The sequence below is a fragment of the Gavialis gangeticus genome, unplaced genomic scaffold (assembly GCF_001723915.1).
Source record: "Gavialis gangeticus isolate Ggan-Ray unplaced genomic scaffold, GavGan_comp1, whole genome shotgun sequence".
Classification (NCBI taxonomy): Eukaryota; Metazoa; Chordata; order Crocodylia; family Gavialidae; genus Gavialis; species Gavialis gangeticus.
The window spans coordinates 12,347,649-12,364,950 of record NW_017729000.1 but is presented as its reverse complement, the minus strand read 5'-3'; the positions used below and the strand labels follow the sequence as shown (position 1 = coordinate 12,364,950).

The following is a 17,302-nucleotide window of genomic DNA, read 5'->3' as shown; positions in this document are numbered from 1 at the left end:
GTTTTTAAAAAATAACTGATTTGAATATTTTTGCCCTACTGCTAGTAACTTGTTATGTTGCAGTTACAGATTGGAAAGTGTTCTCTGACCAACAAGCAAATGGTTCAAAGAAATAACACTACAGAGAGTAAGGTAGAGAGCTGAGAAAATGTGACAGTTCATTAAAAACCACAGATTCATGCTCACCTTCAAAAACATGAGTAACCAACAACCTTGGAATGGATTTCAGGAGTTTAGAGCATGTTGGAAAGTCGTTCCAATGACCTATTTTTTCTTTAGGATGAAGATTTGCATACAGGGTTTATGAAACCCACCAAGGTAAGTATCTTTTTATTAAACTAGCAGAGTTAACCTGAGATACAATTAGGAGTTGACATTTTTCCATACTTAGTTCACAAGTTTATTATGAAAAACACTGCAGTACTTTTCTGCAGTAACATCTTACAGAAAAAAAACAGTTCTGTTCAAAATAACTCACTAGGCTTGGACAATTACAAGGGACAATGTAGGAGGCAAAGAGTGAGGGGAAAAAACTGAGTGTGGACATAAATCAACACAATTAAATTAAACAGTATTCCCTGAAAATAAAACAAAACAGTTTTAGAACACAAACAGGAGGCGGTCTTGGTACTTATTTTAAAAATGTTCATTAAGCTTCAATGATTGTTTGCTGCTATCCTTATCTACAGTCATGCTGAATAAAGCTATAGCTAAATGGAAAGTTAAATGTATTCACGAGGTGTTAATGTCTACATCTTATTATTCGCAGTCTCTCAGAGAAAGCAAAAGTAACTACAAATAGCGCTATGCCAGAAACTGGTTTCTTGACCAACAATGTTGCTTCAGCATGCAATGAACTGGTTCTTTCTAAAGTGGTCACTGTTGTTGACGACAAGAGGCTTTGTATTTTAATATGGCACATCTTTTGGTCCATGTGAAAACGAGTTTGAATGTTAAATATTTTCTGACACTTCGGAGTTACTGTTGCTCTTCCCATTTCCTTTAGGTCAGCATATGGTTCATGGCAATACTGTACAAGTGTAAAATCTCTTTACAGGAAGTAGTCTGGGGTGCGACGAGTAACATGTGGTTCACCTCTACGTGGCGCCGGATCAAACTGCAAACTGAAAGATAACATATGTTATTCAAAGTGCTAAAGGTCTCATCAGCTTGTATTAAGGATTGCCAGACATGAGTCTCATACACAGTAATCACAATAAGTCTTAGGCACAGTAATAACAGCAAGAAACAGACTCCCCAGGTCTGGGACTAAGTTGCTATTTAAAAAATTGCTCATCTAATTTATAAAATTCCTCTAGCGCAAGCATTTTTAAAGGCTTTTTTCCAATGTTAAACCTGCAATCAGGTCCCATAAAACTTAAATGTACTTTGCAAAAACATATTTACTATAGAAGTATGGTATTAACTGGAAGTAATAAAATAAGGACTGGGTGGAAATTAGAAGATGAATTTTTAAAATAGCCAAAACATTTGTGGTTGCAGCCAAACACCGGTACCAATTCTGCAGAAATAGTTGATAGCCTGTCACAAATCCATTGTCTTGCTTATTTTATGCTGTAAACATCATTATAAATAAATGCATTTAATGAATACCTCACTATAACATACATTAGGGATGTCCAACTTCTAAACAGCCAGAGGCAAGCCAAGTGTGTCCAGGCTGTTCCCCATCCCACACAGGCAGCCCCTCCCCCCAACTCAGCTCCCTTGCAACACCCACACTCTGGGCTATACTACCCTGCCCCCTTGGGTTGGGAGTAAGGAGAAAAAGTTGGGGGAGGGAAAAGCCCCCAGCTGCTGCTGCAGCCAGAGCGATAAGCTACACAGAGGCAGGTAAAACCCTAGGAGCTGCACATAAACTGCTCATGGGCCACATACAGGCTGCCATTTAGACAGCCCTAATGTACATGAAAAACAGGGATCCGGGCTTTCCGTTTACTGCAGAAAAACACAGAGTTTCTCATTTTAAGGAGAAAAACCTCTCTCTTTAAAGGAGAAAAACCATGGGAAGTGGTGGGTTTCCCCTTGCAGGCTGGCAGAGTTCCAGCCTGCAAAGGGGCTAAGGCAGGGGCAGGCAATTATTTTGGGCAGAGGGCCGCTTAGTGAGTTTTGGCAAGCCATCTGGCAGCCCAGGGCAGATAAATATTAATTTTCTAAATTTTTTAGGGGCCCCACGGGCTGGATAGAATGGCCTAGTGGGCTGCATCCATCCCCTAGGCCACATTTTGCCCACCTCTGGGCTACGACGATCAGGCGCAGAGCAGCCATGCATCATGGAGCACAGCTTCCCATAGTAAGTCAGTGGGGGAGGGAGGAAGCGCGAAACTAATGCCTGCATAGTGAGGGAGGGAGCTGGGCGGGGCTGGGGGCGCTGCAGAACTGGGGTGGTGTGTGGCCACAGGGCTTGCGTGGGGAGTGGGATGGACAACTGTGAGCTGCCACCCCAACTGCTGCCAGGTGGGCAGGGGGTGCCTTGCCATGGTGATGAGGCTCCTGGCAGCCACACCAAGCCTCCCCGCTCTGCCATCCCACAACGGGTCCTGCCTACTGGGCTGTGGAGGCCCCAGTGGGAGGGCAGCAGGGCAGGGAACCCACATCCACACCCAAGCTCCCCATGGGCTCCACTCCAACTGTGATGCCTATGAGGGAGGGGGAGCTGGGCTCCGTGCTCTGCTCCCGCCATGGCCGATGGGGCTCAGAGGCTGGGGACTGAAGACCCGTGTCACTGGCCCCATCACCCTGAGAGCTAGGGGCCCCCTCTGACAGGCCTGGGGGGTTGGAGGTCGTAACTGAGGGGCAACAGCAGGGCTGGGGTCCTGTGGCTGTGGGTCAGGAGTGAGAGGCACCAACATGGTCAGGGCACTGGTATATCCGAGCTGCTAAGTGCCACAAAATGGGTGGGGGGAACAGGGAATGGGACACAGCTGGACCCACACCCTAGTAAGCAAAAAAGGGACACAGGGAGCTCTGATTTCCCATGATAAAAACAAAAAATTATAGGTATTTAGAATTTATTTGATTGTAGTGACTGAAGCACTGATAGGCTTCCAAACTGCTTTAAAGTTGTATATACACAGCAAGAGCTGTGTTAACCAGCACTCTATTAGCTGGAAAATGCTATTTTGCTGCATCCCTCAAATGCCGGTTAAGTGAAACCGGAAGTACCACTTCCAGGGGACTTCCTGTTTCGCTAATGCAAGCCAAGTTTTTCTTTGCTACTTCAGCCCACAGCCCAAGGCAAGGGAGCAGGGCCCTGAGCAGGCTGTTTGACACTGGGGAATGCACCAAACAGTGCACATTTGATTAACCGGCATGCCCCATTCATGGGGGATGCCGGATAACAGAGCTTTTACTGTATATAAAATATTATGTTCAACTGATACCTATATACCAGCTGACTTCCTGCCCTTTGGGTGGGAAGCTGGACTCGATTTTCCGAGGTCCCTTCCAGCCCTAACGTCTAGAAACCTATGTCTATATTTATCTATCACGGGAAAATGCAGATTTGGGTGGTTTTAAAAAACTCAGAGAATCTGCAATTTTTAAACAGAGAAAACCAGGATCCCTGAAGATAACATAAGCCAAAAGTCAAGGTTAAGTGTCAAGAGGAAGTTTTTCCAACTTTTAAAAAGGAAAAGGTTAGAATTGGGACATTTTATTGAAAAAAATAAAACAATAAAGCAGCTAATATTCCAAAAAACCCAGAAAGCCCCACCAAAGAAATACTAGTTTTGTTTAATGTCTGTTTAACAGTCTGTCATGTTGAATGGAATTCTTGGAACGTGTTATTTCTCCTTCCTTTGTTAAACTGTCCAGTCTCAGCTAGAGGTGCAGCAATACATCGGCCTGATATTGGATCGGCACCGATATAAAGAAAATTAATTGCATCAGAAATGAGCCTCATGTGACCAATAAATGCCCTGTGCATACATGCATGCAGCTGCAGTGCAGCATGTAGGTGGCAAGGAGCACAGCCCAACAGCTTGGAGAGCTGCGTACAGCTAGTAAGTCTGTTGTGGTGGAAGGGGAGGGAAGGGAAGGGGTGGGGGCAGATCAACGTCCCCTGCAGTGAAGGAGGGAATGGGGCGGCTCCCACTGCTGCATGCACCCCACGAGGGCATGGGGCAGAGGGGGTGTGTGCCCCCCCAGATCTGCATGGGGGGAGGCTGCAACTGCAGACTAGGGCTGCACCGGCCTCTTCCTGGCATGTGGGGGCTGCGCTTGGGGTGGGTGGCAATACACTGGGTTAGGGCTATGTGGGGGCTACAGTGATCACAGCCCTGCTCCTCCCCGTAAGCCTCCTCTCAGTGCAGCCCCTATGCGCTGGGAGCGCAGTCACAGCCCCAGCTGCAGCCCCCCTTCCCGCCCGATCTGGGGCACCCCTGCCTCCATGCTATCCTGGGGTACGCACAGTGGCAAGATCCACCCCCACATCCTCCAAACGAGGTGCAACACCGTCCCACCTGGGCAGTGCCTCACCCAGCCCCTCCATCACCACAGAGGCTTTGATCTGCCCCCCCACGCCCCTTCCCTCCCTACTCTTCATCTACCACAACAGACTTATCAGCCTCAGGCAGCTGCATCAGAAATTGGATCGGTATTGGCTGATATGCCTCATTAAAAATTGGCTATTGGTATTGCCCCCCCAAAATCTCTACTGGTACACCCCTAGTCTCAGCTTAACCATTTACATGCTCTTAATTTGCTCAATGTTGTCCAGATCCTGCTTCATTTCTTTGCAAGACTTAGAGGAGTTAGTTTCAGCAACATGTGCACAGATACTTGACAGGCTACGCCCTTTAATGTTACAGTTTGGAAAGCTTCTATGCTCAACTTCCTAAGGGTAATGTGAAGTGAGTAATTTTATGGATGTTTTTTAAGCTACATTGCTTTGGTGAAATAAAACTGTACTAAGATGCCACGCAATCTGATCTTTAAATACTTACAAGGAGTATTTTAGAGTATCGTCAAGTTCCATGATTGCAGCCTGGTTGCCACAACGGTAGCAATAGTTTGGAGCGCTGAAAATTGTTACTACGTTCCGATCATGGCACCAGTTGTATCCCTAAAGATGGAAAAACACCATACAAGTCTTTAAGGTCACCTTAATTCATCATTTGTGTCAGTCTAAGAACTCAGTAGTTGATGATTCACAAGCTACAGTCTGTGGAACCGTTTCTCTTCACTGATAAGTCCATAGTATAAGAACTGAGAAAGAACTCTGACCTTCACGTTTCACCCTGCAATTTGTATTTCAAAAAACAAGATATTTTTATGCGATTAAATTTAAAGAAGTGCAATTATAGAACACATTGCACTTATCACCAAAATTTCTGTTGTATCAGTATTAATAAAACAATTCTGGATTTTATCTTACTAAGATGAGAACTTGAATCTATACTTAGAAATACTAGCAACCAAGTGTTTCAGGCATTTTACTGGAACACAAATGGTACATCCAAAGGCGCTTCAAACTTCAGGTATCAAATTTATGTAAATCTGCACTTTTTGAAAACATGAACATGCACATACACTTCATTAAGTCAACAGACTCCACACTGAATTTACAACCAGGAAACTGATGCTCAAAAAGATTATGTAGTCTGCTGCCATAATCCTTAGTGTGTAAAACTATAATGAATCCTCAAAGGTAAGGTAGAATATTAAGAGCTAAAAAGGTCTCCAACCTCGGATACACTGACACAGGGCAGTCCAACTGGTGGTCCATGAGGGGGGTAGACCTTGGACTCACACCTGGTCACTGCTCCTTCTCATTGCTCTGCTGCAACAGCAAGTCTCTGGGCTCCTCTCCTCCACCCTCTGCTTGCCACTTCCTGCCTCTGCTTCAGAGTGCAGGTCAGCATGGTGAGTAGTGCAGGGAGCTGAGGGAGACTGTGGGGCTGTGCATGAGGAACCTGTGCCCTTGTGGTGTAAGTGTGGGGAGATGCCCTGTGCAACAGTGAGAGGGTCACAGATGTATGCTGCAGCAGAGGTAGAATGCCTGGTGCAGCAGTGGAGATGGGGAGTTACCTGCATGAATACATAATATGGCAGACAGGAGTGTCAGTGTAGTCTAGTAGCTCATGACCTGAGTGGTACACCCCAGGGGCTTAGAAATTGGACAGCCCCAAATTAAACCATGCCTGCATGACAGTCAACTTGTTTCCAGTTTCAGGATAATGTTAATTCTTACTTGCCTCTAACAGTAACTGACCACCATAGAACCACAGGGTCAGAAACGAGAGCACTAATGTAATGGAGCTTAGGCATCAAGAACACAATTTAGAGTCTTTAAAAAGAAGACTATATGCTTACCTCCATTACCAGCTGATGAGCTCTTGAAACCAACGTAAGGCCATTGGCGTGGTTAAACGTTTCCGATATATCTTGCCCAAAAGTATAACCAGCACCTCGAGGAGAAATGCCCCAACCACCACGATCATCTGGGTCTGACCATAGCAAGTCACACATTGGACCCTAGAAAATATTTCTAGAGTTAATAGTTTTCCAATGATTTAAGTTGGTCTACTAAAAGATACCAGATTCACCTGAAGAACCTTGTCTTTCTAGAGTCAATAATTTTCAGAAGCCGAGGGCAAAGGGATGCCAAAACACACAGGTAACCAAGTCTAGGACAACCACAAGCATTGGTTTAAATGGATTAGGTGGGCAGCTGAACCTTGAAACGGGCAACCAACTGAACTGTGTCAAGAACTTTAGCGAGGAAAGGAATTGCTTTCCAATGGGTATGTCTACATGAGATGTTTACTGCACGGTAGACCAATCAGTTGCGTAGTAAACATTGCATGTCTACACGTGTGCCCATGTTAGGCTGGCATTAACTAATTTAGACACTGCTCCAGCTGGCTGGGGCATGAGGGTGCTTCCATATAGGGGCTGCCTGCCAGCATGAGACTGCTTGCCCCAGCCAGCCTCACTGCAGCATGCTGGGCTGAGGGGAGCAGCCCTGGGCTGGCAGGCTGACCCAACCCGGCTCAACATGCTGTGGTCCTGGGCGCACATGCAAACAGCACACCTGGAGCAATAAACTGGAGAGCAATAAGCTCCAGAGTTTACTGCTTCACATTAACTTGTACATGTAGACATGCTCAATAAGAATTAAGCACCTTAGCCTAAAAAAAGAAGGTAAATTCTCCAGAATACATTGAAAATAGGAAATACATAACTATGCAACCACTTTCTGCAGACCATTTAAAACAGGTATTTTCATAGCATTAAGATAAAAATGATATTTCTGATCATTTGTCTGTATACAGACTCATGATAAACATACACTGAAGTTTAAAATTCTGACTCCAAGATGCACATTTCAATAACAGATTTGTTAGTACCTCATGAGGAACTTCTTGGAGGCGATCAAGTGCTCGGATGTGATCCAGTGTATCTATAGATGGTGAGAGGCCACCGTGTAGACAGAAAATCTGGAAGAGTTGTGCATCTGTTAGATTCACCCAGATTTACTTGAAAGTATCTGTGTTTACACATGTAAAATTGGAAGTAAAACTGCAATACAAGTTAGCAACAAAAACAGACCTATCAGTTTTAATCTCGACTACACATGCCTCTACAGCTCTTTCTAAAGTTTGCAACCTTCTGCTGAAACTTTTTTAACAATAAAAAGTTAGCCTTAAATAAAAATAATAAAAAAAAAAAATCTAATGACAGTGTTTGAGAAGACTGGCACAAAGAAAAGACTTTCACATAATTAGGGAAGATAGTTAAAATTCTTAGGACATTAGACGAAAGGGACTGCCTAGAAAAAGACAATCAATCATTCATGGATGGGTGAAAAGAAGGGGAGGACTCGGAAGAGTGTGGATAAAGGAAACAAAGGAGAGGAAGTGGGGGGGAGGGGTCAATCAGGTGAAAAGACTAGCAAAGAACAGACAACTATGGAAAGATCTGGTTTACTGTACCCCCCTCAAAGAGAGAACAGCTGAAAAAATAAATTTCAACATACCTGGCCATCCACCAAGGCAGTTAGAGGAAGATAATCAAAAAGGTCTGTAAAATATTTCCAAACATTTGCATTTCCATATTTCCTTAAGCATTCATCATAGAAACCATATACTTGTGTGATCTGTCTGCTTTCATGATTTCCTCTAAGAATTGTGATGCGTTCACGGTAACGGACCTAAGACAAAAAGCATTTAATATCCTTAACAAGAACTCACCATCTTAAAGCTATCAGTCTTTCCAGAAAAGAATTACTGAACAGGAAGTTCAGTACAGGACTTCAGGTTATATTACTATGAGCCAGTCAATATATGTAAACCAGATTTCATTGAGTAAAAATAAGATGTAGTAGTAAAATCATTAAACTGAAGCTGTATTAATGCACTGATTGAAAATTATATTAATATTTGCTCTAGGCCAATACCTGAGGATGAAAAAAGTTACCCATAAAAAAACCCTGCTAAACGTTGGGCTTTTACATAATTTGCAACCACTATCTTCTCATAACTTTCTGTTGAGCACACAATTTTCAGAAGTTTAACACCAATTTGTTTAATCCTAATTCAATAATATATTAAGCATCCTTAGGATTTCCTTTTTAATTAAGCTAACGCCACTCTAATCTTCCCAGTTACTCACAGCAGCCTCTCCAAGTCTCTCAACTCATCTGCTACAGTAGGGGTTCCCGAACTGTGGTACATGTATATTTGGGGGTACACAGGTGACTGCGTAGTGGTGAATTTAATATTCCTTATAATAATAATTGGCATTTACAGGGTTAAAATAAAATGCTGGTAGGAATACAAGGGCAACAGGCAAATCTGGAAGGGGGTACGCAATAAGAAAAAGTCTGGGAACCTCTGCTCTAGAGTCTGCCTTGCAGCTCAAGATACACAAGCCCAAGAAAACTGCCATTTCTTAAATAACAATTGCAAATTAGTCTAGTTAAAACAGTTTTAGTTTTAAGGACAATATTCTTGATTGTTTTTTCCTTAAAACACAGCCACATACTCTTATAAGTAAAAGACTGGGGTCAGGAGTTGTAGCTCTCTGGCAGTAACACCCTGAAGTTTTACATGTGTCAGTTCCCACAGCTATAAAACCAGATAGGAGACACCTGGTGAATATTAAGTCTAGCTGCCATGCAGCCAAGCAAAAGAGAAATATTTTTTCATCAATACAACCACATAGCTTAATAAAAGTTACCTTAAGAGCTACGAGCAATGTGACTGTTTCAACTGAATAATATCCTCTGTCAACATAGTCCCCCATAAACAAGTAATTTGTGTCTGGTGATTTGCCTCCAATTCTGAAAAGTTCCATGAGGTCGTGAAACTGTCCATGGACGTCTCCGCAGACTGTGACTGGACATCGTACTTCTTGCACATTGGATTCTTTCGTCAAAATTTCTTTAGCCTGCAACAGAATAGTGAAAGAGTTACGATATTGTCTATAGACAGCCTTGATGTTCAAGCTGCGTTCTACCATTCCCACGTCTTCACTGCTGCTCCCATTAAATAAATACTTCTGTACATGCTTGTCCAAGCTGATGAGCCTGCATTGAAATATTTTAGTAAAATCCTATCCTTTTTAAATTAGATTTGGAAAAACAAGAGTTAAAATGTAATCTCCATGCGAGGGTGGGGCTTAAATAGGCTTGGATACTATGATTAGATCATTTAAATTTTAAACTTTAAACCTACATTAACATTAGTCAGATGCTGTTCTCAAATTGTGAGGCCTTGTTTATTGCTGCAAGAAGCTGATGCTTTGGGGGGCATAAATACAACAATATTATTTACGAATTCTGGAATATTTTTGTAATTTTAAGCAAAAACCCTAACTCTTTGAAGTCAGCTGTGTCCTACCACATCCATAATCTCTCTCACGCACCAATCTTTGAAAGCATTCAAAATTCAAGGTACAGCCCTCCCACCCAAACTCCTATGCCAGAGACAGTCAAAGTATTTGACAGAAACTCAATTGTTTGCAGTTTTAAAATTTGCAAACATTCTTCTAAAAATCCAGTCAAACAAAACCAGTCACATTGGTTAAAGCACATTAAATTGTCTTTCTACCGGGATGACTATCCATGAGATGTTAAGTCATTATTAGGCCTAAAAGTCACACCACCAAGCTAAGTAGGTAAACTGTTTCCTCCTTTCAGACCTATTGCAGATTTAAGAACAAATTGTTTTTGTCATATTTGGAAAGATCTGAATAGAGAAACTGGAGTGTTGTACTTTGATTTTTTTTGAAGTATTTTACAGTGACACCCTAAATATATTACAGTGAAATTCTGTACATTAACCCATTAGTTACTATTAGGGGAAAAACAAACAAACAGAAACGATAACATATTCTAGAAATTAGATCAGAAATAAGTTAAGCACATCAACAGAAGGCAGTTTAAAAAGTGATTCCCCAATGCCAGCACAAATGACTTCATTTCACTTCAAATCAGCATGAACAAAAAGAATCAAAAGAAGTTTGCAACTGACAATTTTATGTCACTACAGAGATGTCTAAAAGCAGCCTAAAACAACAGCTTGGCAATGTGAAACACTATTTTTCTCATGGTTATTAAGCAGATTCCTCAGGTTTATTCAAGCTGAGATTAATTTTTGCTTTTCTGATCTACCTCAACTCTTCCTGTTGCCACCCAAAAAAAGAAAATGGGATGCCTACTTTCACCAATACTCAAAAATCAAAGCTAATTCCCAAACTAATGAATAAAATTAACTACAAACTACTTTGTATAGTATCTTTCTTCGTATAAATTAAATTAAAGTTTCCTCTCACCCCAAAACTTGGTTTATTTTTTGTTCTATTTGCATAAGGTAAAATTCAATTATAATTCTAGATATAAATTACACAGCAGGGAAACTAATAAAGTGAAAACAAACTCTTTGCAGTACAGCCTCCCTTTCTAATAAAAACAAAAGATTTTCTTCCCACCTTCACTCCTAAAAGAGGCACCACATGGAAGTCAGTAGAAAAAAATGCTTTGAATCAGGAGATCCCAGTGGTATACTGATCCCCATGCTCTATCTAAATACTTCATGAAGCAAGAAAGTCAGTTCTTGTTAAGGGAGCAAGAGGGATAAAGTAGAGCATCCAGAATGATTACAAATTTAACTCCTGCATTATTTTAATCAGATGATCTTGCTGCCAGCTGTTGTAGTTCGTCCCCATTACAGCTATAAAATACATGCCAAAGAATTTTTACCTTCCAAGCCAAAAGGGTAAGAAATATAAATAGAAACAAATTTTACAAGGTAATCTCTACAAAGACCTCCATGCTATTTCAGCTGAGTGTCCTACTTGAATGCCCTCATAAAAAGCAAGAAAAGTCAGTTAGTTTGTACCTCATCAGAAAGGTGGCGCACCAATAACCAAACCAAACTCTCTCTCACTTGACAGTTTTAAAAAAGGCTTCCAGAAGTGTATCTAGCAATGATAAATGCCATCTCTACACAGGCCACACATTGAACCAGAAATAAATATTTAACTTGAAGAAGAATTGAGATATTCAAATTAACAGGTGCCATGAACTTTAGGGTTAATTGTTTTAATGTCTGTTTGATTTGCTAGATCTCTGGTATGCAGAGCAAAGTGTTGATTTGTGTTTTTAAAAATACAGGAGTTTTCTGAAAACATGGTAGCATTAATTCATTTAAGGAACATCAGTGCTGAAGGACTAACCACCTGAAACATTATTCAAGCCAACACCCTATATTTAGTGTACTTTATACCTTAGTGTACTTTGGGTACAAAAGCATTGCATCCAAGATGCCACATTACCTATGAAACAATCAAATAGCAACTCGCCCTAAACCTGGTCTCCATGTTCCTGGATATGATACCCTGCTCATGCACAACAGCAACAGAGGTTCAAACAAAACAGTGCCAGTCTTAAGCTTTAATTAGACATGCAGTAACATAGGGTTCGTGAGATCTAACCAAAACCTAGAAGGAAAAATGTAAAAAGCAAAAAAAGATGTGCTCTGTACACCATAAAATAGAAGGACCAAGTTCCCATTAGCTTTAAAGCATGAAGATAAGACTACCAGGAAATTAATCCAGGCTCCAGGAGCATTTATATTACACAAAACTAACCTACTCCTATTGTATCCAGTACTTAAAAAAGTCACATGGCTAGCTGGCAATGGTTGCCATGAAAGCAGAATAACTTATTACAGGACACAACTCATTTTTATAAATAGGAATATTAAAAAAATTCATGTTCCCAAGATGCAAGTAACCAAACATATCTTTGGAGATTTAAGATCAATTCTTTACTAAATTTCCTTTAGGTTGAGAAGGAGGTTTCCTTCCGAAATGGCCCTTGCACTTTGCCAAAAAAAATTCTGCTTATATATGCCCTAAAAGCCAGGACAGAACTCAAAGAATACTTTTAAATGTTCAAATGGCTGAAGAAAATCTTAATTCATGAACTTTCTCCCAGGTTTTTCTAATGGCCTATTTTCCTCAAACAGAATGGCATATACTTAAAGATTTGGTTAATCTCATTCTCACAAGATGTCTTTATGGACAGCTTTAATGGCAAAAGCAGGTGTTAGTTTCACAAGCGCTACAAAGAAGATTCCCACAAGAACTGAGGTTTACCACTACTCTGCTTAGAAGTTGTACAGTGGGACTGATCATTCATTTCCAGGTGATTTCCAACCCACTCCATTTGCATTAGGTTGCCAAATTAAAAGTGAGCTACTCACTCAACTGTTCGCTATTGCTTTTACTTCAAAAGGGTACCACTTCTCATGGGACTACTGATGAGCTCCACCTGTCTGGATGTAGTATCCTTTGAGATGAAAGCAGCAGCAAACAGCTGGAGGAACTCAGTGATCCAATGCAGATATCTGCTGCAACCCAGTATGCCCACAAGTACTTCACAAAACTTCACAACTGCAGTGGGGTCAGGAACCTAACTAACCCTGCAAAGGAACTAGATTCTGCTGTACACATCCCTGCTGCCCACGCAGTAGAGAATAAAACAGCTTCCTCAGCCTGTTTCAAAACAGTTCTGTCACCAGAAATTTCTTAATTCAACTTAAGAAGTCACTCTCTGTTGCGTATTATTTGTTGAAACCACAAACACGTGAATCAAACGTCTATTAGGATGAAAACTAAGGCATTGCAAAAGTTTTACTGGAGTGGACACCCTAGAATAAACACTGATTTTGTGGATCTCACTTAATATTTACAGCTATAAGCCCACAGTTCTCATATTTCATCACTCTTGATCAAATATGTGACTGTCATACCACTTCATCCATTTACAGACATTGTAGCATTTACAACAAACATTCAGTAAATGTACTGGTAGCTGTTGTAATGAACTTTAGTAATTAATGCAAAAAAAAAAAAAAAAAAAAAAAGGGCTACAAATCATCAGCAAAGGGTCCAAAAGTTGAAGCTGAATTCAAACTAGAAGATAGTATATAGATGTACTTTTCAATTCTAAGACTCCTGAATTTTTCCTGGAACATTCATCAGAATTTTACCCATTAATTACTTTTTAAAAACTTATCTGTATAACTTAGAATGTCAAGATGCGCAAAAAAATAAATGCTGCTTAATAATTTCCAGCTTTGTACTCACGACAAACCAAGTTTAGTTTATCACTGACTTTTTGACATTCCACAGATTGAAATTAATATAATGAGTTTAAGAAGGTTGACATCAGGAGTCTACTTTAAGAATATATATTCATTTTCTTATTTTCAGATCAGTTCAGTCTTACAACATATGCCATTAGTTCCCAAGTTTTTCCTGTATTAAAAATAAGTACATAGAGAATATTAATTACAAGGAGTATTTTATATATATATATTATATTGTAATAACAATATTAATGATTCCAAGCTGAGCCAAGGCATATGAAAAACATTAAGACCATAGTTTTGAATAGATAAAAGTACAGTTACTGAATGTACGTCGTACTTCTACAGAAAGAAAAATCAGAACTAAGCAAAACATGATGTAATATAGGTTGGCTATTAAATCAGCGCTCCACCCATTTTGCTCAGCAGAATACTCTGAAAGTTCAAGAGGTAAGCACTTATTAAACACACTTCAGCTTAGTCATACTGTAAATAAAAGTGTCTGGGTAAGCAGACAGCTCAGATGCCAACTGTAACTGAAGCTTATGAAAAGCAACACTTCTGACAATGATAGCAAAAAGAATGTGCACTACTGATAGGGGGAGAACCTATACTCATTTACGAATAAAGGAATTAAAATATATGGTAGTTTCCAACCTACTACAATAGCAGAATCAAATGATGATGTAATGTGCTGCGGGTTGTTTTTGTCTTTTTTAAAAATTAAATCATTTTTGGTAGTTGCCAGTTATACTCTAGTTTGCCATGTACTTTCATTACCTAGGAAGGAAACAAAGGACCCCAAACATGCCAAGGTGACACCTGTTTAACAAACACTTTAATTTCAGTAGTGACACTTCTGTTTTAACATGGTGTTTTCAGTCATCCCAAAAGAGCTACTTTTGCCAAACTGAAAACTCCACCCATTCCCTTACATTTCCTCTTTAAATGTAGGTGTGCAGGATGTGACTAATGCCAAACCAATCATCTGAACAGGATGAAGACTGGCCTTGGTTTACAACATATACCGAGTGAGACCACAGTTCCAACAGGACCATTTCATAATCACAGACCATTTCCAAACTGTATCTTGCAGGACTTCCAAAGAAAGATTTCATAGACGTTAGGGCTGGAAGGGACCTTGAAGATAAGGAGTCCAGCCCCCTGCCCCAGGGGCAGGAAGTCAGGTAGGGTCAAAGGATCCCAGCAAGATAAGCATCCAAACGTTTCTTGAATAAATCTAAAGTAGGTGCTTGCACCACCTCTGGAGGGAGTCTATTCCAGGCCTTGGGGGCTCAGACAGTAAAGAAGTTTTTCCTTATGTCCAGTCTAAAACTGTCACGGAGGAGTTTGTGACCATTGGTCCTTGTTATACCTTGGGGCGCTCTATTGAACAGACGTTCCCCCAGATCCTGATGCACACCCCTTATGTACTTATAGGAAGCCACCAGGTCACCAGTGAGCCTGTGCTTTTCCAGGTTGAAGAGTTCCATGGCTCTCAGCCTCTCATCATAAGGCCTATTCTCTTGCCCTCTGAGCACACGCCCGGCTCTCCTCTGGACTCTCTCAAGCTTCTCGCCATCCTTCTTGAATTGTGGAGCCCAGAATTGAAAGCAGTATTCCAGCTGCAGCCTCACCAAGGCCGAGTACAGTAGGAGGATGATATCCTGAGATTTACTTGAGAAGCATCTATGGATGCAAGCCAGGGTTTGGTTTGCTTTATCAGCTGCAACATGTTCATCTTGTGGTCAATCATGACCCCCCAAGTCCCTTTCAGCCATGGTACTAGTGAGCATAGCACTGATGAACCTATAAGTGTGCTGTGGGTTTCCTCCCCTCCCCCCTGAGGTGAAAGAGTACAGGGTGACAGTAATGAAAAGAGCTGCAAGGATCTTTTGACTATATTCCCAGAACTATTAGCATTCTTAGGATACAGATATTAGGCCAGAAGGTAGAAAGGAAAACCAATTCTCACCTACAATGAGCCTAAGAATTTTTTGGTAAGAGAAATGTTTACATATGTGTAGGAATCAGATCAAGATGAGGATTTCTCCTGAGGGTGTTTAACTCAGCTTAAATAATTTCACATTTGCTTTGAAGTTCACAATTTTTTTACTTGAGTAAAACCCCCCATTCAGACAGAAATAAGAGCAGCAACAGGCCTTGTTTGGCTACACTTTGGGATGAAAGTATACCTGCCCCCCTCCTTGGTTTTGCAAGCAGTATCTATTCCCATACTTCCAAATGCTCACATTTAATGCTAAGAAGGTTTAAGGCTTAATAAAAACCATGCAAAAAAACAAAACAAAACAGTGCTTGTGACAAAAAACCTCTTCAATACATGTTATATTTGCTACCATTCCCTTCCCAAGTTACCAGGGGAATGGTCAAGAACTGTGTTTCTCAACCCATGGGTCATGACCCAGAAGTAGGTTGCAAGAATATAAGAAAGGGTGGCAATTTTTAAAAGTGGATGCTCCTTTAAAAGAGAAAAAGGTGGGAAACGGGGCTTTTCCCTTGCAGGCTGGCAGAGTTCCAGCCTGCAAGGGGCTGCTTGGGGGCACCTCTGCCCCACACACTGGGATGCTGGGGGAGGGAGGCAGGAGCACTGGGTTGGGACTGGCCATCCATGTTTACGAATGAGTCCTGGAACAAAAAGGTTGAGCACCACTGGTCAAGAGCTATGAAGAGAATGAGAAAAATTAAAACAATGGTGGGGAGGGATCGAAGTCAATCACCACAAGAGTTCAAAGAGAAACAACAAAATGTAGCTGTCTCATTTGCAGTTTGGCAACATACTCCGTTTCTAATAAAGACACTGTATTCAGAAGTTCATGCGTTTAATTATGGATTAAGTTTAAAGAGTGAAGCCAGGAGGACATTAAGAAGCTCTCTTTCTGACTTAACCTTCCTCTGTATAAAAGAGAAGAATATTATCAGCCAATAGAAAAATTGAGATTATTTTAAAAAATGAAAAAGCTAGCCTTTATGGAAAGTGTTTGGAGTGAAAACCTATAATCCTTACAAAGATATTTATCATTATCAAAACCTTTCCAAACCAACAATTCTTTAAATGGTAAGTCATCATGACAATATGCAGTCCATATCACAGCCCTCAGTGGTGTCAAGCTCAACAAGGCACTAACAAAGAAAAATTAAACCACCTTTCCGCTGCCTGTGACCCATCTAGAAGCTGACTAGCATCTCTTCTACAAACTAGCAGGTTCTAGCAAGAGTTTGCTAGAGTATGGGTTCAATACCCGTCTCCTCCACTGAGATAGGGATGTTGGGGTCAGATGGCATGCAAATTCCAAAACAAAGGGAATCCCTAATTGTTCTTTCAAGCAACATTTTTGGCATTGCACCTTGTTTAGGCAGAAGCAGGCCTTTTATTTTATTTTTATAGAGCTGTCAGACAATTTGAGGAAAAAAACCAGTTAGTATGAAGTTAAGATATGTCAAGTTGTGCATGCTGAATTAAGTGAAATCAAGCTTTAGTAAAAATGAATATTTAACCTTAATTTTTATCTTTTTATCCTTAAGCTTTGTTGCTATGAACCATGCTGTCCATCAGCACCTGCTACACTAGAGTGTAAACAGACTAGACAGCGTAGAAAGATCTAAAATCAGTTAGCTACATGTTAAGATTCTTTTTTTTTTTTTTTTTTTTTTTTTTTTTA

At 40.8% G+C, this 17,302-nt stretch overlaps 1 protein-coding gene across 1 annotated transcript in view; it reads right to left on the bottom strand.

The window, feature by feature from the left end:
- The window catches only part of PPP2CA (protein phosphatase 2 catalytic subunit alpha), a 35,910-nt gene continuing 18,608 nt past the window's right edge, over positions 1–17,302 (bottom strand). The window contains exons 3-8 of the mRNA XM_019506291.1: positions 9,205–9,414; positions 8,003–8,176; positions 7,374–7,463; positions 6,337–6,498; positions 4,968–5,086; positions 1–1,124 (exon numbers count right to left, since the gene is read on the bottom strand). Of these exons, the coding sequence (XP_019361836.1) occupies positions 1,052–1,124; positions 4,968–5,086; positions 6,337–6,498; positions 7,374–7,463; positions 8,003–8,176; positions 9,205–9,414 (828 nt within the window). The 3' untranslated portion in view covers positions 1–1,051. The remainder of the gene's footprint in view (positions 1,125–4,967; positions 5,087–6,336; positions 6,499–7,373; positions 7,464–8,002; positions 8,177–9,204; positions 9,415–17,302) is intronic.